This window comes from Protopterus annectens, chromosome 1.part0 (assembly GCF_019279795.1).
Source record: "Protopterus annectens isolate FY-2018-M chromosome 1.part0, PAN1.0, whole genome shotgun sequence".
Taxonomy (NCBI): domain Eukaryota; kingdom Metazoa; phylum Chordata; order Ceratodontiformes; family Protopteridae; genus Protopterus; species Protopterus annectens.
In genome coordinates this window covers 1,542,373,407-1,542,397,968 of record NC_056725.1, presented here as the reverse complement: position 1 = coordinate 1,542,397,968, position 24,562 = coordinate 1,542,373,407, and the positions used below count along the sequence as shown (strand labels likewise).

Sequence of the window (24,562 nt, the reverse complement as noted above, 5' to 3'; positions counted from 1 at the left end):
GGCTATTACGACTCCACCTATTTTTCCTCCTTCGACTCTCCCTCAGAGTCCGGAGCCGGAGCTCCTCGGAGCCATGACCGTTGTGGCATCGGAGCCGATACCTCCCCCTTCGTCTTCCGCACCGATCTCCTCTTTGATACCTTCATTGGAGGGATCCGGGTGCCTGATCTCTCTCGTCGGCTCCAAGGGGGCGAGTGGCATCGGACCATTGTCCGACCCCGTTCTCCCTCTTGGAGCGTCGGCGCTGGTGAGCTCGGCCCCGACATCGGCCTCAGAGCCTTCCCTGTCGGTGCGGCCTGGGGTTCCTACGTCTTCAGAGCGGGGGCCCTCTGGCCTTTCTGATAGGGGAGCCTTTGACTGATGGAGGAGCGTACTAGCCTCAGGGCTTAGTCAACGGTCAGCTCCATCAGCTCCTCCCACTACAGTGCCTGCTGATGTCTCTTCTCACTCTCTTGCTCCCGGACCCAGAGATCCAACGCCTCAGGTTTCCCCACTGGGAATTTCTTCCTCTTCCGAGGCTTCACTTGACCCGTCAGCTGAGCCTCCGCATAAGAGTACATGTAAGAGGAAGCATGTGGACTCCCCTGAGTCTATTACATCTGACACCGACTTGGATGAGTCGGAGGGATCCCCAAAGTCCCCCTCTCAGGATGTCTCTTTCTCAGACATCCTAGAAATCCTGAAGCAGAGGGGGAACTGGTCTTCCCTTAATCCTTCCGAGGACGAGTCGGTGTACCTGGAGGCGCTCGGTTCTCGACCCTCCACCTCCTGGGTGTCTCTGCCTTTCGACCCCCTTATGGAAGTAGTGGCTCAAAAGGCGTGGTTGGCCCCAGATTCGGTGGAACCCACCCCTCGGAGGCCATCTAAATTCATTACAGCACCAGTTGACAAGCAATTCCTAACAAAAGGTGTACCGGCGGATGCCATGGTGGTGGCTGCAGCCGCCAAGAAGGAACTAGCTGATCCTTCAGTACCTATCCATCCTCCTAATAAGGATTCTAGGACCATGGATAGGTACGGTAAGCGGATGTTTTCTTCAGCGACCTTTGCTATGCGGTCGCTGAATTACCTGTGTCATTTCACCCGCCTTCAGAGAGATATTCTCAAAGAGTTGGGAGAAGTCTTACAGGATCCATCAGCTGCTGGGTCCCAGGATAAAATAAACTCACAGCTTGGTACCCTGAACTCGATTGTTAACTCCTCCATGTGTCTGATTTCATATGCAGCCGATGGAGTGAGTAGGGCCGCAGGCACAGGAGTGGCCTTAAGGCGTCACGCCTGGATGCGGCTGTGTAATTTCGCGGACCCTTTCAAGGCGTCCTTCACAAATTCCCCTTTTGATGGTTCGGCTTTGTTCGGACCTCAAGTGAAAGACACCTTGACCAGATGCGAGCAAGATGGCAAGACTCTTTCTGCCGTAGGAGTCCGTTTCTCCACCCCTTCAAGACCATACCCTAAGGGTCAGAAGGGTGGGAAAATGTGGTTCCACAAATCTCAAGGAGTCACGTCTGACGCAAGAGGTCAGTTTACCCCCAGAGACAAAGGGGGTAACAACAACAGATGCCACCCTAGGGGCAGAGGGGGTCCGCAAAACCAGGGTAGCAGGGAGCCTCTCTCTGACAAACCCTTCCAGCATCCCTGAGATGTTGCCCGATTGTCCACCTTCGGAGGCAGCCGGGGGAAGATTGTCGCTGTACCCAATAGCCTGGCTTTCCCTTACTCAAGACAAATGGGTACAGTCGATCATATCAGAGGGTTACAAAATTCCCTTTATCCAAACCCCAATTCAACAAAAGGGAACCCTTCCAGACATTCCACCTGGTCTAAGGGAACTAGCAGTATCAGAAATATCAAAACTGCTAGCAAAAAGAGCCATCCAGCCAGTCCCAGCAGACCAACTAGGATCCGGAATTTACTCAAGGTTCTTTTTGGTACCGAAAAAGACAGGGGACTGGAGACCAATATTAGAGCTCAGCAAACTGAACAAGTTTGTAAAGAGAACAAGATTCCGGATGGTCACGCTACAGTCCATTCTGCCCTTTCTGGGCAAAGACAATTGGATGTGCTCCATGGACCTTCAGGATGTGTACTATCACATCCAAATTCACAGGCGCTCCAGAAGGTTTCTCCGCTTTCGGCTGGGGGCCAGTCACTACCAATTCAGAGCTCTGCCCTTTGGTCTCACTACAGCCCCCAGAGTGTTCACCAAATGTATGGCAGCGGTTACGGCTCACCTGAGACGGCAAGGATTCCGGGTGTTTCCATATCTAGACGACTGGCTCCTCACTGCCACCACCAGGCATCAACTTCTCCAAGCCAGAGCTTACACCATTCACATTTGCAGAGGGCTAGGAATCTCTATAAATTTCGAAAAGTCTGCCTTGTTGCCTTGTCAGTCTATTACCCTTATAGGCGACAACTTGAACACCGTACAACTTTCAGCAAAGTTAACAGACCAAAGAGTTTTAGATATTCAAAACCATGTCCATGTTCTTCTTCAGAGCGACAAAATTCAGGCCAGGTATGTCCTGAAAGTATTGGGTCTTATGGCGGCCGCCATAACGCTTCTTCCCCTTGCATGCTTTCACATGCGTCTTCTACAGTGGATGCTGTTCGCCCAATGGTCTTTTCAGCAACTCTCCATGCACCACAAGATCATAACTCAAACTTGCAAAAGTCATCTGTCCTGGTGGATATTGTCCCCTCAAGTCCATCAGGGCAGACCCTTTGTTCCTCCTCCCCTGGTCGTCACGGTGACATCGGACGCCTCCCTGATCGGGTGGTGGGGGGGGGGCATTTTCAGGGCAGGATGGTCCATGGCACTTGGCAACCTTTCGAGCGCCACCAGCACATAAATGTCCTAAATATGAGAGCAGTGCTTTTAACATTGCAAGCCCTCCACGACTCTCTTCCCCTAGGAACTATTGCAATTCAAACGGACAATATGTCCGTAGTGTGGTACATCAACAAGCAAGGTGGAACCAAGTCCTATCCCCTGTGTCAAGAGGTACTCAGACTTTGGCAATGGGCGATCTCCTCTCAGCGGTTTCTGATAGCAATACATATCCCTGGGAAGTCCAACTTCATAGCGGACAGGTTGAGCAGAGCCATACTCATGCCACACGAGTGGTCTCTCAAACAATCGGTAGCGGAAGAGATTTTTCAGAAGTGGGGTCTTCCTTGCTGCAATCTTTTTGCTACATCCCAAAACAGCAAATGCCCCGACTTCTTCACCCTCTTCCCCCTTCCAGGCCATCCCCTCAGAGACGCTCTAGTCCAAGATTGGCCTCGGGGACTTCTCTATGCCTTTCCACCCTTTCCTCTAATTCCACAAGTAATTCAGAAAGCAACCGCCTTGAGAGCCAAGTTGATTCTCATTGCCCCTTATTGGCCTCGACAGATATGGTTTCCGTTCCTACATCATTATCTTTTGGTACAGCCTTGGCATCTGGACCCAGCTCCAGATCTGTTGACCCATCAGTCGGGGCAGCTGCACCAATCCCTACATTCTCTCAACCTCACTGCTTGGTTGCTCCACTTCCGTCCTTAGCCAGGCTTCCTATGATTTCTAATCCCGTCCGGGATATCATAGTAGCTTCCCTTAAATCTTCCACCAGAAGGATTTACACTAGTAAATGGAAACGTTTCTCCTTCTGGGCAAAGGCAAGGAATATAGATCCTTTTACTGCCCCAATTCATTCGGTCTTAGACTTCCTAGCCGAAATATTTCATTCAGGGTCTTCTGCCTCTACAGTAAAGGTTCAGTTGGCAGCCATATCGAATTTTCATACAGGCTTATCGGACCACAACATCATGTCCAATAAGCTTTGCAAAGCCTTCCTTAAAGGTGTATATTTACTTAGGCCTCCGATTAAAGCCCCTCCACCTCAGTGGGATCTTAATTTAGTCTTAACATTCTTAATTCTCCCCCCTTTGAACCTTGCGGTCTCCTGTTCATTGAAATTTCTTTCCTGGAAGACACTTTTCCTAGTCGCCATTACTTCTGCTAGGAGAGTATCAGAGCTTCATGCCCTCTGCATTCGTCCTCCCTACTTAATCTTCCATAAAGACAGAGTTTCTCTAAGGACTAATCCATCCTTCTTACCCAAGGTGGCTTCGCAGACAAATTTAAATCAATCAAGTGATCTCCCAGTTTTTTTCCCAAACTATACTAATAGAGCGGAGCAAAAGCTATATTATCTAGATGTTCACCGCCAGCTCTGATACCATTTGGATAGAACCAAACAAATAAGGAAGTCTCATCAACTGTTTTTATCGTACGCAGAAAATAAGAAAGGCCTTCCTGTTTCCAAGGTAACCCTATCTAGGTGGCTGTCTTCTGTGATTACATCTATTTATCAACTCAGAGACAGGGAATTAACTTCTAAGCCAAAAGCCCATTCAACTAGAGCACTAGCTACATCTACAGCTTTTCAAGCTAGACTACCAATAGACACTATCTGTGCGGCAGCCACATGGGCCTCTCCTCATACCTTTGTTTCGCATTACAAATTGGACATGGCCTCCAGGGACAGAGCAACATTTGGTTCCACCATTCTTAAGAGTCTGTTCCAATGAGCCACCCAGGATGAAGGTGCTAGGGACGCGGTCCCATCCAGCAAGAATGAAGGCGAGATTGACAACTTAACATTGAGAAGTTATGTACCTACCATAACGTTCCATGTTAGTTGTCTTCTCTCGCCTTCTTTCTTGTGTCCCACCCACCATCCCCCTAGCCTGGACAGACCGAGAAGATCTTCCCTTCCTTGAAGGGTCCTTTTATTCCTTTGTTCACCATCTAGGTGTTCTAGGATATATATAGTGTAAATAATTATCTTTGGAGGTTTTTATCCCTCTTCCTCCTCCTTCCAGTTGGAGGATTTTGTTTTATTGGCCTATGCTAGGTTTTTCAGCTTCCAAACGAGATCTGGGGAGTTATCGCCTAGCATCATGGGATATAGGGTTGCCTCGAGCCCGTAAAATAAGCTCTCGAGCTTTAGTAAGTGGCCGAGTCGGAGCCGAGGATCGGCTCCGAACCCATCCAGCAAGAAAGAAGGCGAGAGAAGACAACTAACATGGAACATTATGATAGGTACATAACTTCTCATTTTTACATTTTGACAAATGGCCAGCACAATTTCTGGTTTTTCATTACTTTTCATCAGTAGTGAATGCCCAGCTTGATGATGATTGTGCTTTCTTTTTTGCAGGGTTTGTCTATGCAGTAAGTTGCATATCTAGATATGAAGTAAATGTAACAATAATTTACTTATTTACTTGGGTGGCGATCACTCTTTTGGTTGATGGCTTTACCAACAATCTTGGTGCTCTCAGTGCTGTAGAAGTCTTCTTGCAGATTTAGTAGTTTAGACAACCAGCCTGTGAGGAAGTTCACCATACCTGAACACTCCATGTATTCTATTGACCCCATAGATCCTGATGTTGTTGCTTCTTTCCTTGTCCAATCACCAGATGATTATTATTTCCACTGCTATAGCAGCCTTTAGGTCTTGCTCAAGACTCAAAAACTGACCAGCTTCCAAAAGCTGTGACTCGGTCTTCCACTTCAAGTCTGACTGTTGATTGGTCAAACCACAGGATGGAACATCAGCAATTTAAATTGAAAAATCTTCAATACTTTCTTACTGCCTTGTGGAGAAGCAGCTCAGGGGCTTCAAAATGACCGTGGCTGGCACTTCAGTTCTTTTTTCTGGCAGATAGGTCCCCTTTGGGGAATTCTTTCATAGAAAAAAATAATTATTTACTGTTTTTAAAATGCATGCATGTGTGGGTGCATATATGTATTTTTTTATTTTATTGGTTCTGACCCTTTAAGAAACCCAATATTTTAATATCTGAAGTTTCCAGTTAGGGAACATTATTTTTAGCTTTGGCTATTTTGGGAGCTTATTTTGTTAGGAAATTAACTGTTTATGTAATTTTTTTTTTGTATTTTAAAAAAGGTTTTCTGTGGAGAAGTGTTTTCTTTAGGCAACGACTGACTCATTCCAGTGTTCTCGGCCGCATCCAAAGCATATGGATGTTTACCCTTCACCTGCTGGGTCTGACTTTTCTTCTTCCTAGAAGGAAAAAATGGCTTACCAGAGAGCCCTTGCTGGCCCAAGCTTGACCTCAGTTGATGGTGGGTGACTCTGAAGTGGCCAGCAGTCTTTCCTCAGACAACTCACTCACCTCTCTGGCTTCCTCTGGGTAGTTTCTTTCTGCAACCATGAACTGGAGGTCAGACACATCATCTTTGGCTGTTCCAGTGTCCAAGCCAGGCATGAGAGAACCGTCTTTACTGGAGCATGAAAACATAGCGGAGATGCTACCAGATGTGTCGAGGGAAGAGACCTCCTGATAAGACATATTCCTTCTTCAAGTCAGTCACTCAAAATACCTGTAAAGAAAAAACAAAAGGTTAAACATTGTTCATTTGAAGATATATCTTATAAGAAAAGATGATTTTCTTACCTTAGCCAGAAAAATTGTTAGTCATTCCTGGTACCCAGAATGCAGTACCTGTAAAATCAGGTCAGTCAGAATGTTCCTGAGGACGGCATGTCAGATGATTCTGACAGAGACAGGACTTCCTCTCCTGCAAATTTACAAGCCCAAAACTCTAATATTGAAGGAAAACATGTCCGCACAGCCTCCTTTGGAGCAATGTTCTTTTTCTCAGATTGTTACTAGGATGAATGAGGTGCTTTAATGGGAACAAACAGATGATCCACCCGAGCTGAGGTGATATTCTGATATATTATAAGTGGATATACCTTATTCTATGTCTAGTCCTCTTCTAGTGCCAGCCATGGAGGATTATATAATGCTACCTGTAACAATCCTGATTGTTACAGACCATTGATAGTTAAGAATTCGATACATCAAAGTGAAAGAAAAAATTCTCTTACCGTATCTGTCCAAAATCATCCCCTCCTTGTCCACTAGGGAAGGACTGGACAGCACTAGAACCCTGTTCTCTGTTGGAGTAGATGTCGATACTGCTGCAGGGTCCAATCTAAGGTGAGAGAACAAGTGCTTGTTAGTTTGAGACATTTTCTAAAGTCTACTTTTTTGGGGACTGATGGTTATGAGTTTGGGTTGTTCACTTTTGGGGAAACTTTTCAAATTACTGTTTATTGTGAGAAAAAAGTTTTACTTTTCTGTCAAAAGTTGTAGCTAAGGGCTGTGACTTATGGTTTTGGGGCTTTGTCTCTAAAAAATTTTACATAAAAATTTATTTTTCCAGTCAGGGTGTTTCACTGACTTTCCTGCCCACTTAGCAGACACCTGTTTTGGTAGATAAATGTTCCTGGTTCCCTGTGAGGATTCCCTTCCAAAATGTTATTTTTGTGTTTTTGTGAGGAAAAGTGTAAGGTTTCTATCAGAAATTGTTGCTAGCGGCTATGGCCAGTGTTCAGTGGTTGTCACAGACAGACACACACACACAGGTTTTCATTTAGGAGGGAAGACAGACCAGACATTTCAAGGCTTTGCTATCTGCTGGTCAGTTACCTTTTGTGGTAAGGACATGGACCGTGGTCCCGGCAACTTGATCATTCCCTGCCCAAGCCAGAAAAAAAGAAAAGTTATACTGGAGGCTTCTATCTTGATTCTGCCTTCCTTTTTGACTCAGCTGCTGACGAGTGACTCCATAGTGGCCATATTAGGTTCCTTGGACTGCTCGTATTTTTTTCTTAGTCCCACTGATGCTGTTTCTCAGTAAGCTTCGAAGGATTGGGAGGTAGACAAGTCCTCTGCAGCCCTCTACCAAAATGTGTGGTTCTCCCTTACCCATTGAGAAAGGGAGTGGGCAGTGTTCCTTTGCAAAGCTGCTCAGAAGAGCTTCATTCCCAGGGAAGGAACCATTTCTCAGACCTTTTGTTTTTCTGGGGTTCTTACAGGGAAAAAAAACATAGTTAAACATTTTCTTCAAATGCAGATAAGGAGGACTGGCTGGGGTTCAATAAAGGTTTATTTAAAGCCCTTCATTTTTTAAAGTCTGTCTTTCCCTCATTTAAAAGGAAAAGGTTTTCATGTCTCTCAAATTCTGATTCTCATTCTAAGGGTTAGGAATTAGACCTGGACTGTGGTTCTCAAGTTCCCACACTACAGAATGAGGACATGTGACTGAGGAAATCTTTCTTTCAGATTCCTTTCCTAAATAATTGTTCTTTTCTCATACTGTTGTGAGAATAAAGTAATTGTTTCAGTGGGATCAAAAGAAATACCAGAATACCAGCAAAGATGCTATGATTTACTGCAGGTGGGTTTTCCTCACTGTGTAGATGTTCCTTCTGTGTTACCAGACCTAAAGGATACTTTCATTGCAGCTAGCAGTTTGCCTGACAGTCAGCCACCTGCTTCCAGGATGTCTGACAAATTATATTAGATGCCTCAGATCCACAATTTTTTTTTCAAACCCCAGCTCAGACCATGCAATAATTTATTTGTTAAAATCAACTTCTACCAAACACATTACAAAAGCTAACCCTAGCCCTTCTGACATACTAGGGAAAGTATTTGATAGATTTGATAAGAAAGTTTATACTACTTTTACCTTAGCCTTCAGAATAGTGAATTTTCTTGCTCAAATGTTTGTTTTTGCTGACTTCCTTTCACAATAAGGGAAAGTTAATTGCACACCTCCGTTCTTCAAAGACTAAGGAATCTCTGAATTTCTTATCTTCTGTTGACTCTTGACATAAATTCCTGGTATTTAACCCACCTGATTGTTTAAGGAATATCATCAGGGTCTAAAGATGTAACCGCTGCCTTATAGTCAGCATTGATCAGGCCAAATACAACACCTCCTTTAGGGCTGCATCTCACTAAACATATCAAACAATTAGAAAGATCTCAAAAGTTCCAAACCAGAAAGTTCTGAGGCCTAACGTCCTTGAGATACCAAGAGAGGCTGGAAGCCTTATCCCTTTATTCAGCATCTTACTTTTGAGGGAAGGTTTCTGTCTCATTACCCATGCCATTAAAAACATGATTGTTACAGACCTCTTGCTTCTCTTCAAGTCCAATATTTCCACCAGTGCTAGACCCAGGGACATAAACCTTCACCAGCAGATAAAACATGGTGGAGGGACAGGTTTATTACCCAGCATCTCCCAAACCTCTGGAATAAACTTCCTCCTGCAATGTAAGGAATGTGACTCATTGTTTTTCTTTTTAACATAAACTAGGTAACTGTATGGGTACCTCTAATTTACTCCAGGATTGACTGGTATGGCCTTCTTGGGGAGAGGAGATTCAGCCCAAGGGAGTGTACTGACAAGAAGAAGAGTAGTCTTGAGGCTCAACTGCCTTGATATATCTATGACTTTATAAGTGGTTTGCTAGAAATTAAAACCTTTTAAGAGGGGCAGGGCAAAAATAAGAGCCAAACTCTGGTATTGTGCCAAATCAGGAACAGTAGAGCTTTATCTTTAGTGAATCATGCTGTGAAACACAGCCAAAAAATCGTATCACAAACAAGATTTTGAAAACTGAAAGGCCGTGCTCTATGCATTTTGAAATAGCAAAGTGAATCTCTCCTATCTTTATATGTAGTGTGCCATTTTCAGTGTACTGCTCAGTGTGCCCAATAGTCATATGCCAAAACCATGAGTTCTAAAGCAGTGGATAGCTTTCATTCATTCTCTGATATTACTTCAGAGCTGCAGGAGAGCCAGAGGTTGTTTTCTTTTAAAAAGTATTTGTTTCCTATGTTCCTATGTTTCCTATGTAGTTCAGGATGAAAATGGGAAAGAAAATGCTTTATTTGGTATATAAACCTTGCTGTTCAGTTAATGACTTATAAACCTAAAAACAACATGCAAGGCTTCTTGTGGGTACTGGGCAAGCACATAGCATTGGGGGACGCATCTGATATGCAGTTACAGAAATTTATGGCAAGTACGTAGATGATCTGCTATAGTCTGTTAGGAGGTACATATGCTGGCATTCCAGAAGTAATAGAGGAGGGACTTTATGCTTTGGCACATAGCCTCTATGTTCTGCCATGATCGGATTTTTGCTGGTAAACATGCAGCGAAGATATGATCCAGAATATTGCTGCTTCATTTTGCATACATGGTTGCATACCAGTTGACATCTGCAGAGCTGCTGCTGGCTCATCTGTTAAGAGCAAAAAAAAAAGTATGCTTCAGTTTTTACTGTAACAACCGAATTAGTACAGTTATACTAATTGGCTTCATACAACGAAGTACACACGCCCCCTCAGCAGAAGAACAAAAAAATTGCTTCTATTTTTAAAGCTGCAGCAAGCCAGTCAGCTGAAGTGCTTTAAAACAATGCAGGAACTGAACTTCTTGATTGCACCCACTAATACTTTGTGCTCGGGGCAGCTACCCCCTTCTTCATACTGTTGCTACACATCCTGGACATCTGCATTTCATTATGGAGGAGTTAAAAGGATTTTATGCGCTTACAGTGAACAGTCCATTTATCCACTGATAGGTGCTGATCCTTCATAAACTATCTGGTTAGCATGTGTATGTGTGCAAGTTGTGCTTTGCACTGTGATAGCTGCACTGTGCTCAGCAAAGCCTTATTTTCCTTTTCCCAGCATTTAATTACAGTAGTTTGCATATGTCTTTGAACAGCCATGTTCACACTTTAAACTTTCACTATGTCATCTTCCCTGGTACCTTTGATAGCTGTTTATATCAATGGTACAGATCTGCCAGTACAGTGTAGTTTGTGTGGCACACACTGTCTTTCTACTTTATAAATATTTTTGTAATTGGATCCAGCAGATTACTTTGCTGGGCATGCTCATTAGCATTGCTGATGTTCTTCGTGTTTCACTGTTGCAGTCATCTTACGAGTTATGTGCCTGCAGGTAGCCCTCAGTCGGCCTGAATACCAGAGACTTAGTATTTCTGCATCGGATGCTGTCGCTCCAGGACTGACTTCAGGTCGTCAGGAGTATAAAGACAGGCAGCCGATGCCATTACATCAGCCTTTCTTGCGGAGGAGCCCAAAGCAGAAGCAGTTTGCAAGTGCCGGTCGGCCGCTACCTGAATTTTCATTTACAAATCGAATAATCCTAAAATTTTCTAAAGCTAAGTACCCCATTGAGGATCCTTTTTTTCTTGCCCTAACCGATGTCAGAAAAAGTTAACAATTGTCTTGCCTGTGGAAAGCAAATACCTCACAGAGATTTAATTCTTACTGCATCACCTGTTTAGGCCCAGACCACGACGTACCTGTCTGTCAGTTTTGTGCCTTGTTTAAAGCCCGAACCATTTGTCATCGGGCTAAATTCTTTCGCTCTCGATCTCCATATTCTGAATTGGCTTTGGTAAGCCATCTGACTACCAATATTCTGAAAAAAACATAAGGATAAAGACAGAGACCGCATAGGTCCAAAGCTGCCACCAACGCTTCCATTAAGCTAGTCGCCAGTCGGCTGGTACTCAGTGAGGTGCTCTACCAAGACCCATTCGGAATCCGGTATGCCGTGAGACTCTTCTTTGACTATGGAACCTGTGGATGTCTCTACCTTGGATGGGTCTGGAACCGCTGTGCAGGCACTAGTTTCTGAAGCAGTTCTTCGCTCAACCAATGTTCGACTCAAGCCGACGACTTTTTTAACAAAAACTACTGGGTTTCTTAGGCCCAGAGTACACACTACGCCTAGAAAACAGGCTTCTACCAAGACCCATTCAGAATCCGGTATGCCGTGAGACTCTTCTTCGACTATGGAACCTGTGGATGTCTCTACCTTGGATGGGTCTGGAACCTCTGTGCAGGCACCAGTTTCTGAAGCAGTTCTTCGCTCAACCAATGTTCGACTCAAGCCGACGACTTTTGTAACAAAAACTACTGGGTTTCTTAGGCCCAGAGTACACACTACACCTAGAAAACAGATGACCAAAGTGCATGCACCTGCTCCCATGCCACAAAAACAAATGCTTAGAATTACGCTGATTAGGGGAAGTCAGCCTTCCCTTGCTAAGAGAAAAAGAGACCAGCTCCCTACAGCTTCTACAGACCAGGAGTCCGATGACTCTGAGATTTCTGATTATGAAGACATACCTTTATCTGCTTATGAGGATTCAGATGCAGAGGAATCCATTCCCTCTACCCCCCTCCAGAGGATTTTTATTTTGGTGAAACCTTGCATGCCTTAAGAGATCATTTCCACTGGGAATGCCAAGACTATCCTCAGTCCAAAAAGAGACTCAGAGAATTCCTAGAGTTGCCTCAGCACACGCCTTTAGCAATACCCTCTGTCCTGGATGTTGATGATGTTTTTATGGAATCCAGTCTTACTCCTGACATTTTACCTTCTCCCCCTAGGAAACCAGACAGGTACTACAGAATACCTGACACTCACACATTTCTTTTCAAGAATCCTGCTGCTGACCCAGATATCAGCCCCCTGTCTTGTGTCTCTCTCTTTCTCCTCTCTATGGCTGTTACTCACCCCTTTCAGGGGTATTGGTACTGGTATTTACTTTTTACTGGTGGTGCTTTCCCCACCATTACTTAGCTCCCTTTTTGGGAGCTCCTAACATTTGGGGCAAGAAAAACTGTTGTAATGGTGTCAGCTGCTTGTTTTATACCCCTGACGACCTGCCGTCAGTCCTGGAGTGACAGCATCCGACACAGAAATACTAAGTCTCTGGTATTCCGGCCGACTGAGCACTACCTGCAGGCAAATAACCCAAGTGCGATGACTGCAACAGTGAATACACTTGAACATCTACATTTATGGTAAGTGTACACAACTGTACTTTCTGTGTCACAGTGGCTTTGGATTGTGGTGATAGTTTTCTTTTTTTGTACATTAATTGTACACATTGTGCACTATGCCTGTGCATTTTGCGTTTTTCTATGACATCAATGGTGGCAAATTCAAAAGACAAGAGGGGGGATTTTTTTTAAGAAAATCTGTTTATTGCTTTGATTATGGTATTGAATTTGAAATGTGGAAGCCACTGTTTCATTTTCATGGTCCCCAGTGTGATCATGAACAAGCCGGTTAAATATACTGTATCCCCGTGTTTCATTTAGAAACAAAACTGCATGTTCACATGAAACAGTTTGATTTTCAGTCGCTTCATGGCATGAGAGCATTAATGCAAAAGCAGGAATCGTTTCTTACTATGTATATTTTATGGCTATTTTTTTTGCTACAGAATGTAGTGTAAGGAATGCTTTTAAACTAAACTGGCTTTCATTTATTCACTGTTAAGGGCTTTTCCTTTAGTAACATACTTCAGGTTGTTCAGAAATAACTGCAGCACTAGTGAATGTCTGCACAGTAGCTATGGATGTTGTTGCAAAAAGTCATTGTACTGTGCAAAATGAATTCTACTTTGAAGTAATGTTGTTCATATTGATGCATAAATTGAAATACCCAACTTCCATGGGACTACACAGTCTCAGTTTGTCAGTATGAGATGACAAATTGGCATTATTTTACTATACCTACACCAGTGAAGCAGCATAATTTAAGAAGTTAATGTTATTCCTCACTCCAATACATTTTTGCAGATTGTATCATCTATTAATTCTGTCGGACTACTTTCTCTCTCCCCGGACATACTCTCCATTTAGATAGAAAGAGCCAGGTAGGATTTAAGGGAGAAGGCAGCCCCCTTACATGTAAAATTAACTGAAAGTATAGATCTGATGTTGTCAATCTTCACTCAGTCCTTGACTGTGGGCTTGGTTCCAAATCTTGGAACTGACTCAACCATTTACTTCAGCTCACATCCTCCAAACTCTTGAGCTAGGCTCTACCTATAATGCTCCTCTGTAAATTACCTCATCTCATTTGCTGCTTGTGTGTCAGACTCCTTTCTACTGCTGTTTAGCTTTGGCTATATTTCAGTAAGTGTTTTCTTAAAAAATTTTCCTTTAAGTTTCTCTCAGGCTATTTACTTCATTAGCATAATTCCTTTTCTATCCACTCCTCTCCTTTCTTCTCTACAGTTTGTGTACATGAGTGTTCTTGTTTATTTCTTTCTACTTTTAATAGTTTCTGTCAAAGTACCATTGTTGGTACTCCCTCTTTTTTCCCCTTTGTTACCTTTCGAGGTAATCTCTAATACCGTAGTTGGTATTTCTTTCCTTTAATATTTTCTATTAAAAAAAAAAAAGCTTTCTTCTATCATTATATACTTGTGTGTGACTGGTATGGAAGGAAAAGTAGATTCACCTTTTAAATCTAAAGGCACCTCAGGTTTTAAGAGGTGTGAGAAGTGACAGAGCAAAATGCCTAATTCAGATGCACATACGTTATGTGTGCACTGTCTATGAAAAGCTCATTTACAAGAGAGTTGCTCGATTTGTCAGGTTTCTCTACGAGAACTCTCACAGAATGTAAAAAGTTAGTTTTAAAAGGCCTTCTAAAATCGGACTTTGATGAGGCCATCTCTAGGTCAAAGACTGAAGCCAGTTTGTCTTCATCCTCTTCAGTCTCCTCTAAGAAACGTCCTTCTTCAGTTCCCAGTGTTTCGGAACCAACAAAGAAGGCACCAAAACATTCCTTGGCACTGACCACTTCCTCGGCACCCAAATCAGGACTTGGCACTGAACTTGTTCAATCGTCGGAGTTGACATTGGCTTCCTTGAATCTGTCAGCATCAGACAAACCAAAATTAATCTCCGTACCTAGATCTAGGTACTGTTCATCTGTTGACCCTCATAAAGACAGACCATCCAGCCCCTTCCTCGGTGTCAGACCCCCCAGGTCTCCATCTACAACATCAGTTCAATCCACTAAGAGTTTCTCTGAGCCAGACATCATGAGACTAGTGGATCAGCTCCTGGAGGCAAGGGGATTCTCTTCAGTTCCTAGCCAACCTGGTGTCAGAACCTCTTCTTCTGTGACACTGCCATTTCCTCCTCCATCTCCTATCGAGACTTTGGAGCCTTCAGTTCCGACACTTCCACTCGTAACACGGACTGTCTGTGTTCCAATAGCAACTTTGTCTCCAGCACCGAGAGCTACCTTGAGTTCCTCCAGCCCTTTAGCACTGAAGTCTCCCAGGGTCGATCTTCTCTGGTCTGGTCCGAGGTGCATGGATTGGTTTCCTTAACTTCGGAGCCATTCATGTCCCATGGTGCTTCGGTATTTGCAAGATCCACCTAGGCTTCTGTTTTGGGGGTCGCCTCCTTGGTGCGGGGTGTGACCTCAGTTCCGGGCTCCCATCCCTCTACAGGGGAGCCGGCCTTCTGAATCATGGAGAAGGCTTTGTCCATTGTGAACTCAGTCTTTGCATCCCTCTGGGAACAAATTTGCATATCTCCTCGAACCTGAGCTGCCATCCGTAGAACAGAGGGCACAAAAGTCCCAGGAAAGACCAACTTTGGTGGTTCCTTTATTGACACTTCCCCAGTACATCCCTCCGAGGAAGTACCTGTGAAGAAGAAGTGCAAGAGGAAACAGACTCCTTGGAGGAGTCTTTCACTGAAGATACCGATTTTGGTGAAGGGGAAGGTTCCCCTAGGTCACCCCTGATGATGATTCCTTCAGGGACATCCTAGAAATCCTGAAACAGAGGGGGTGGCTGGTCTTCCGTCCAACCTTCCTCAGAGAAGTCTCTGTACACCTGGAGGCTTTTCATGCCCAACCCTCTACTTGGATCTTTCTTGCCGCTGATGATCTTATTAAACTGATCACTCAGTGGGTGTGGAAGATGCCTGACTCCATTGAGCCAATCCCTAGTAAGCCTGATCGAATCCTCTCAGCCCCTAAGGACAAGCCACACTGGTCCAAAGGTTTACCCATTGATGCCATGGTGATAGCGGCAGCCATGAAAAAGGAACTTGCTGAAGAAATTCCGACTATCCATCCTCCTAACAAGGAGTCCAGGACTTTAGATAGGTTTGGAAAGTGCATTTATGCTTCAACGACCTTTACTCTGAAGTCCTTGAATTGTATGTTACACTTTACAAGGTTACAGAGGGATCTGATCACAGAGCTCTCAGATACCTTGTCAGGAGCGATGGCTGAAGGGGTACGGGACAAAGTTACCTCTCAGCTAGCAACTCTTGATGCAATTTCTAGCTCGTCCGTGAGGCTGATCGCCCAGAGCAGCGGGTTCAGGCATAGCCATTAGAAGGGACTTCTAGATGCGCTTGTGTGATTTTGCAGAGCCATTTAAAGCGTCCTTCGTCAACGCTCCTTTTGACAGATCTACCCTTTATGGTCCCAAGATAAAAGACACTAGCCAAATGTGAAAAAGATAGCAAGACCCTTTCTGCCATAGGTGGACATTTCTCCATTCCTCAATGGCCTTACTTGAAGAACCAGAGAAATGGGAAACTATGGTTTAAAAAATCCAAAGGGCCTTTCCAGGATTCACACAACAAAGACTTTCCCCAAGGCAGGGGTGGAAGTAATGGAAGATGCCGCCTCAGAGGCAGAAATGGACCAGATAACCAGGGGTCCAAAGAATCTTTCTCTGGTACTTCTTATCAGCACTCCTGAATGACTGCCCTGGAGGCAGTCGGGTGGGGGTGACTTTCTCTGCACCAATCTGCCTAGCAACTATTATCTATGGACAGATGGGTGCAGAGAATAATATCCAGAGGTTATGAAACTTTCATTTCCCCCAATCACCAAAAAAAACTCCTGGATGTCTCACGCAGTCACAGGGAAGCAGCAGTCCTAGAAATTCAAAATCTGCTCGACAAGAGAGTCATCCAAAATGTCCTACCAGACCAAACAGGATCCTGGTTTTACTCAAGGTTCTTTTTAGTGCCCATAAAAAACGGGATTGGAAACCCATCTTGGAAACAAAAAACTAAAGTCTATCTATTCAAACTAAAACCTCACTGCAAACTTCTACTCCTATCAGGTGACTTCCATCCAAACCATGGCCCTACTGACACTACCCTGAATAGTAACCCTCCTGTTCCTAAACCCATCAACCCTCATAACTCACAAAAACAAGTAACATTCTGCTCTATCAACTTCAAGAGTTTAGTTAATAATGTTAAAGAACTCCATGCATGGTTAGCTAACTATACTCCTGACATAGTTACCCTAACAGAAACATGGTTAAAACCACACCACCTGGACAGTGAAATTATCCCTCCTGGCTATAATATCCTTAGACTTGATCGACCAAAAAGAAAAGGAGGAGGAGTCTCCATACTCTACTCCAATCATCTCTCCCAAATGAGTCCCAAACTAGCTTTACCCTCCTTCTCAACAGCTGAACTCCTACTGACCAACTTCAAACTTAACTTCAACACCATTACTGTTGTAGCAATCTGTATTCCCCCTGGTGATAATATTAACATACTTGAGAACATCCTATATCACCTCTCTCAAACCATCCACAACAAAAAAATTATACTGGGAGATGTAAATATAGACTGGCTTTCATTACAAACTCCCAACACTACTTCCTGTATTAATCTGCATGTGTGTGAGCAGCTAATAACAACCCCTTACCTATATTAATAAATCTCACTTACCTAGCTCTCTTCTTGACTGGTTATTGGTCTCCCACCCTCAAAACTATTATAACCCCCAAACCCTTCCAAATGCCCTCAGTGACCACTGCCGAATAAAAGTTACCAGACAACACTCCCCACCTTACCAAACCAAACCAAGCAAATGTATTACCACCCTCACACTTTCACACTTCAGTCCTGACGCCTTCATTCACCAACTCTCTAGAATTAACTGGTATAACCTCACCACTCTTCCCTTAGATGAATTTGTCCACTCCTTTAACACTACCTTCCTAAACATTCTTAACTCCCTTGCTCCTCTACGCACAATTAAAATCAAATCCAGCACTGCTCCTTAGCTTACTAAATCTACCCGAACCCTCATGAAAGATTGGGACAGGATATGGAAAATGTGGACTAAAACCAGGACCCCTTCTCTCCATCAGAAATATAAAGAACTCAGAAATAAAATTAAAAAAATCATCCATAATGACAAAACAAACTTCTACGCCAATCCTCCCTCTACTCTAAAATCAGACCCGAAAAAATTCTGGACCTCCATCAGTCACACTCTACATTCAGGAAACCCTTCCCCAATGCAACCCTTGAAGACATAGCCAATAAATTTAACAATCATTTTATAAACTCAATAACCACCTTAATAACCCCCCCCCCCCCAAGCAACAATGCTAGCACCCTCATAAACTCCATGCCTCTTTCCAACCCTTCTTATTCTTTCTCTCTTAAAACAGTATCAACTAACTAACTATATAAAATCTTTATTCTCTAAACTTAAACCCTGCTCCCCATCAGCCAACAACCTACCCTCCTATTTCCTGCAGATTGCATCTGGACCTCTTGCCTATCCTGTATCTGTCTTGATCAGTCGATCTATTTTCGATGGAAAAACTTATTTACTTTACCCATTCACAAAGGTGGTAACTCCTCAGACATGTGTAACTTTAGACCAATTGCCATACTCTCTCCTCTTCAAAATCCTAGAGAAATGCATTCACAAGTAGGTAATGCATTACCTTCACCAGGAAAACCTTCTCACACCCACTCAGCCTGGATTCCGTCCCAAGTATAGTACAATTACTGCACTAATATCCTTCATCAACACAGTCTCCCTTGCTCGTGATAACAATAAACTTGTCTCATGCCTATTCCTTGCCCTTTCTAAAGCCTTTGACACCGTCTCTCACCCTCTCCTCCTTGACAAACTCACTAACTTAAATTTCTCTCCCCCTACTATCTCCTGATTCTCCAGCTGTCTCTCTACCTGCCAGCAATCAGTTAAATGGCTCTCTGCACTACCCCCCCCCCCTCACTGTACAAATGGGACTCCCCCAGGGGTCCACACTTGGACCACTATTTTCACCAACTTACTCTACTCCTCATGTCCCCAGTCATCTCTTGTGCAATATTCTGATGACTCTACAGTTATAACCATTGCTGACAACCTAACTGACCTCCACTCAACTACCCAGGCATCTTTCCACACCAATAAGACATGGCTTAGTGATAACAAACATACTTAATCCAAAGAAAACTAAGTTCAAACTCTTCCTCCCCAAAAACCTCAGCATACTCAAAAGTACATTTACCATTTTATCTAGCAACAGCACCACCATCTCAGCTGAACCTAGTACTAAATTGCTAGGTGTCACAATAGATGACCAGCTTAAGTTTGATCTACATATTACTAACTCTATAAAAAAACTCCTCAGAAGCTTGGGCACCTTTTCCGCAACAAGAAGTACTTAACAAACACAGGCCGAAAAACACTCTGTCATGCTTTACTACTTCCAACACTTCTATAGAGCTGTCACATATTCACAAACCTAAACTCTACACTCATTTCCAAACTTGAAACTACCTACAACAAGGTTGCCAGATTTGCAGTGAACCAAACCTACAAGTCACACCACTGCTTAGCACTCCAGCAACTGGACTGGCTAGAACTCCCTCATCTGCTCCAACTATACCAACTACAAATCATTCCATCCATCTTCTATCTACCCTCCATCTGCCCCAGCATCTCCTCCATCATAGCTAAATATTCCCCTGTTAGGACTCTGTGCAGCTCAGACCAAGAATTATTACACATCTACAAACCCAAAACCAAAATAGAATGTCTTCTCTATAACTGTAACCCGGCTACATCCTGGAACCAGCTCCCCTTGGAAATGAAGTCCCTTCATCGTAGCAAGAGTTTCAGATTAGCCATAAGAAAATACCTAAAAAAATGGTTTTGCCACTGTAGCCATCCACCCTGAAACTATTATCCCTCCACCTATTTCACCACCTCACTCTTAATGTATCTCTATCCTTGTACTCCTACCTCTTCCTTCCTTCCACTACTCCCCTTCCTCCCTCTCTAACCAAACTTGATTCATTCAGCTCCAAACTAACCTACTTTAACTAGTCTGTCTAAAAGGTCCCCTCTACTCTATTTCCCTTATATCTTCAACTAGCTATTTGAATATTCCTTCTTTTCTAAACTCCAAAACAACTTGGTACTACTCATTTTAAGGGATATGTAACTGGTTTCAAAATATTTTCCTGACTATTATTTGATTTTGTATATAGCAGTTTAAATTATATTGTAACAAGTCTCATATTCTTCTGCTGATTGTGAATACTTTGTTTCCAAAATTGTATTACCTGAGGAGCTTTTCTCCATGGGTCTTGGCATAATAGAGCCTAAAGTTGATTATTAATACTTTGTTTCTTAAATTTAAAATTGTTTTCCCTGAGGAGCTTTTCTCCCCTGATCTCTGCTGAAAATGAGCCAAAAGCTCAGACAGACTAACCCGGTTAACAAATGTAAAATAAATAAATACAAATAAAGCTCAGCCATTTCAACAAGGCAGTTCAGCAAACTAAATTCCAGATGGTACAGTCAATAATTCCATTCTTGGAAAAAGGCGATTGGATGTGCTCTGTAGACCTCCAGGATGTGTATTACCGCATAAAAATGGACAAATGCTCCAGGAGGTTCCTGCGCTTCCGGCTGGAAGCCAGTCATTTCCAATTCCGAGCACTGCCCTTTGGACTCACCACAGCTCCCAGGGTGTTCACCAAATGCATGGCAGTGGTTGCAGCTCATCTCAGGCCGCAGGGCATTCGAGCTTTCCATATCTCAACGACTAGCTCCTCACCGCTACCACCAGGTGTCAGAACGGGCAAGAGATTATACTCTGCACCTCTCTAGGTGTAACAATAAATCATGAAAAGTCAAGCTTACAGCCTTCTCAGCAGTTGGACTTCATCTGAGCCTACTTAGATGCTGTTACAGGAATTGCTTCTCTTCATCCAGAAAGACTGCAATGGATCAGATCCCAAGTCAGACAAATTCTGAGAAACAAGAGAATTCCAGCAAAGTTAATCCTAAAAGCATTAGGCTCAGTGACAGCGGCAACAACTGTTGTCCCCTTAGCAAGATATCACATGCAAATCCTGCAATGGTTACTTGCAGCCCTGTGGTCTGATGCACCACCCAGTGTTTTACCTAATTGTGGTTACAAATCGCTGCAAACAAGATCTCATGTGGTGGCTCCACTCTGATCAGATTCTCTTGGGATGACCTTTCCTTTTTCCCCAACCCCAAGCCACAGTAACTATGCATGCTTCCCAGATAGGGTGGGGGGGTATTATCTGGGAAGAGCAGTCCAAGGCACGTGGTCCCAAATAGAAGCCAACTTTGCACATCAGTGTTCTAGATATAAGGGCAGTGCTGTTAGTGTTGCAAGCATTCCATGATGCCCTTCCTCTAGGTACAGTAGCAATTCAAACAAGCAACATGTCTGTGGTCTGGTATATAAACAAGGGGGAACAACTTTCTCATAGCAACGCACATTCTGGGGAACTCCAACGTGATTGCGGACAAGCTGAGCAGAACTATTCTCATGCCTCATGAGTGGTCTCTCAATCCTGTACTGGTGAACAAGATTTTTCATCATTGGGACCAACCTTGCTGCAATTTTTTTGCCTCACCTTTGCACAACAAGTGCAGAAGTTACTTTGCCCTAATCCCCCCCCCCCCCGTGGGAGTCAAACAGAGATGCTCTTCTTCATGATTGGCCCCCTGGTCCTCTCTGTGCCTTTCCTCCAACTCCCCTGATATCGCAGTTTCTAAAGAAAGCCAGGAGGGCAGAAAACTGAATAATCCTCATTGCTCCCTTCTGACCTTGACAGGTTTGGTTTCCCTTCCTCTGGCCTCACCTTCTTCAGAAACCATGGATTCTGGATCCAGATCTACTATCTCTCCTGTAAGGCATGGTTCATCTGAATCTCCAACATCTCAAATTCACTGCATGGCTTCTCCAGTTCCAATGATTGCCAGGCATCCTTCCCTATCCTCTCCTGTCTGACAAATTATTGTGGCTCTTCACAAACCTTCAACTAGGAAACTTTATCAAAGTAAATGGGAAAAATGTGCGAATCAGGCCCTTAACAACAAACTTGATCCTTATTTGAGCCCTGTTCATAAGGTTTTGGATTTCTTAGCTAACCTCTACCAAACTGGTTCCTCTGTATCAACAATTAAAGTCCATCTAGCGGCAATCTCAAACTTTCATATTGGATTTGATGGCTCATCTCTAATCTCACACAAACTCTGCAAAACATTTTTAAAGGGGCTCCTGATGTTAAAACCTCCATTTAAAGAACCAATTCCTTATTGGGATCTAACACTAGTCCTACAGTCCTTCACTTTGTCCCCCCTTTGAACCATCAACAACTTGAGACTTAGTTTTTCTCTATGAAAACTTTATTTTTGGTGGCTATTACATCTGCCAGAAGAGTATCTGAACTTTAGGCCTTATCCTGCAAACCTCTCTACTTAATATTTCACAAGGATTGGGTTGATTTTAGGACCAATCCATCCTTTTTACCAAAGGTAGTTTCAGAATCTGATATAAATCAAACACTTCGATTGCCAGTCTTTTTCCCTAATTTTACCAGTGAAGTGGAGCATTCCCTTCATTTGCTAGACGTCCACAGACAACTACGTTTTTACTTTCACAGAACAAGGGATTTCAGAAAGTGTGACCAATTTGTTGCATTCTCTGCTCTACCTTTAGGTAATCAGTTTCAAAGGTTACCTTGGCAAAATGGCTTAGAGACTATTATTTTTGTATGTCAGTCAAAAGGGTTTCAACTTCCACACTCCGTTAAAGCCCATTCAACTAGAGCCATGGCAACTTCTGCAGTTTTTCATGCCAGAGCATCCCTGGATGATATTTGTGCAGCGGTCACTGGGTTTTCTCCACATACCTTTATCACTCATTGCAAATTGGATCAGGTCTCAAGGGGACAGGCATCATTTGTTTCGATCGTGGTGCTTAGGCATACCTCCCAACAGTCCTACAGTCAGGGATTGAGTGAAGATTGACAACATCAGGTAAAGAAGTTACGTCTTACCATAACGTTCCATCTGTGTTGTTGATCTTCACTAATCCTTGACACCCCTCCCCCCTTTCAATTCCCATCCTGAAATTCTCCCAGAACTGGCTTTATCATAGTGACACATATCTGGTCTCTATTTATATCCTTACTTGTCTGCCACTACTTCAGGCAAACTCGATCTGAGGTAATTTACAGAGGAGGATTATGGGTAGAGCCTAGCTCAAGAATTTGGAGGGCGCGAGCTGAAGTAAACTGCTGAATCAGTTCCGAGGCTCAGAACTGAGCCTACAGTCAAGGATTAGTGAAGATAGACAACACACATGTAATGTTATGGTAAGACATAACTTTTTTTTTTTTTGTCAGTGTGACTGTTTGAGGATATGCATCTCAAGGCATTGATCAGTTCTTTCCAGAAGTCACACAGTTAACATGACCTTTTTATTCTTAAAACAGTTTGTGGTGTAGATATAAAATTATAAGTTAATAAAGTTATGGCAATAATTGTGTGATCTAGCCATTGTTTTCAATGCTGTAACTGTTTGTGTGTTTTTACCGGCTTAAATGTAAGCTAAATGTTTTATCATGCAGTTCACTAAGCTTCTTATTTTCCTTCACCTGCACCGTAAACAGAAAGGGAAGTGAAAAGCCTAAAGACCCTCCTTGGATTGTGCTTGTTCAGTCTGAGCAGAAAAGAAGACCTCCACCACCTCCTCCAAGCCAAAGCCGAATGGTGCTTCCTAAAGCTGTAGATGAAGGAAAGCATTCCATACCAATGAAAGATGAAGAGAAAGCATCAGCCAAAATTTCAAATGTGTCAGAAACCCAACCCAAACCCATTAATCCATTCGAGGATGAAGAGGAGGAAGAAATTTCAGAAGCCAGCGAATCATCAGGGAAAGGAGAAAAAACATTTGAAGAAGAGAAGGGTGACACCACACTTAAGCCAAACCACCCTTGGTATGGTATTACTCCAACTAGCAGTCCTAGAACAAAAAAACGTCTTGCCCCCAAAGCCCCACATGCATCCCCACAAAGTAAGTGGTTAATTCAGTTATTTAATGCTTTGCTAACCAAATGATCCCATTGAGAAAGTGTTGCAGCCTGGGATAGATGCATACAAAAGTAGTCAACAGACAGTTGCAGTAATACAGCAGCAATGTGTTTTATAGAATTTCTCCTGGAGGATCACACAGGCAAAAGGTGGATTAGCAATGAGGCACCAGAAAATAGTCATGATTAGTGTTGCTGCTGAGGCTTATGAACTGAAATCCCTTTGCCGTTTTTCTTGTTCTCAGATGCCATAGTTTTAAGATGCTGCTCACATATCTGAGTATTTTTATCTTTAGGTATTCAGGATCACCGTGTCTCTGTACTGCTTTAGTGTAGTGTCAATGCATACTTAGCCCATTTGAAAGCAAATGCTGTGGTTTTGTATTCTGGTGAGATTGATATATCAGCCAAGTTGTGCTCTAACATCAAAGCTTTATTCTTAAGTACTGTACAAGTATTTTCATTGACCAACTGTGTACCCGTGTTGTATGCAGAGAATTTATATGTCATTTCAGTTTACTGATGCATGTGTCCTGTGGTTGGAAACCTGATGACATTGTAACTTAGCCATTTATTGACACTAAAAGTATTTAGATGATTCTGGTTCATTTATATGTTACAGTAACAATAACAAGTCAGATTGGGAGGTTGAACCCATTTGTCA

General features: G+C 43.3%; 1 protein-coding gene across 1 annotated transcript in view; it reads left to right on the top strand.

The window, feature by feature from the left end:
- Positions 1-24,562, top strand: part of MICALL1 (MICAL like 1) — a 977,256-nt gene that overhangs the window by 571,921 nt on the left and 380,773 nt on the right. Inside the window, exon 8 of the mRNA XM_044068010.1 lies at positions 23,479-23,882. Coding sequence (XP_043923945.1) covers positions 23,479-23,882 — 404 coding nt within the window. The remainder of the gene's footprint in view (positions 1-23,478; positions 23,883-24,562) is intronic.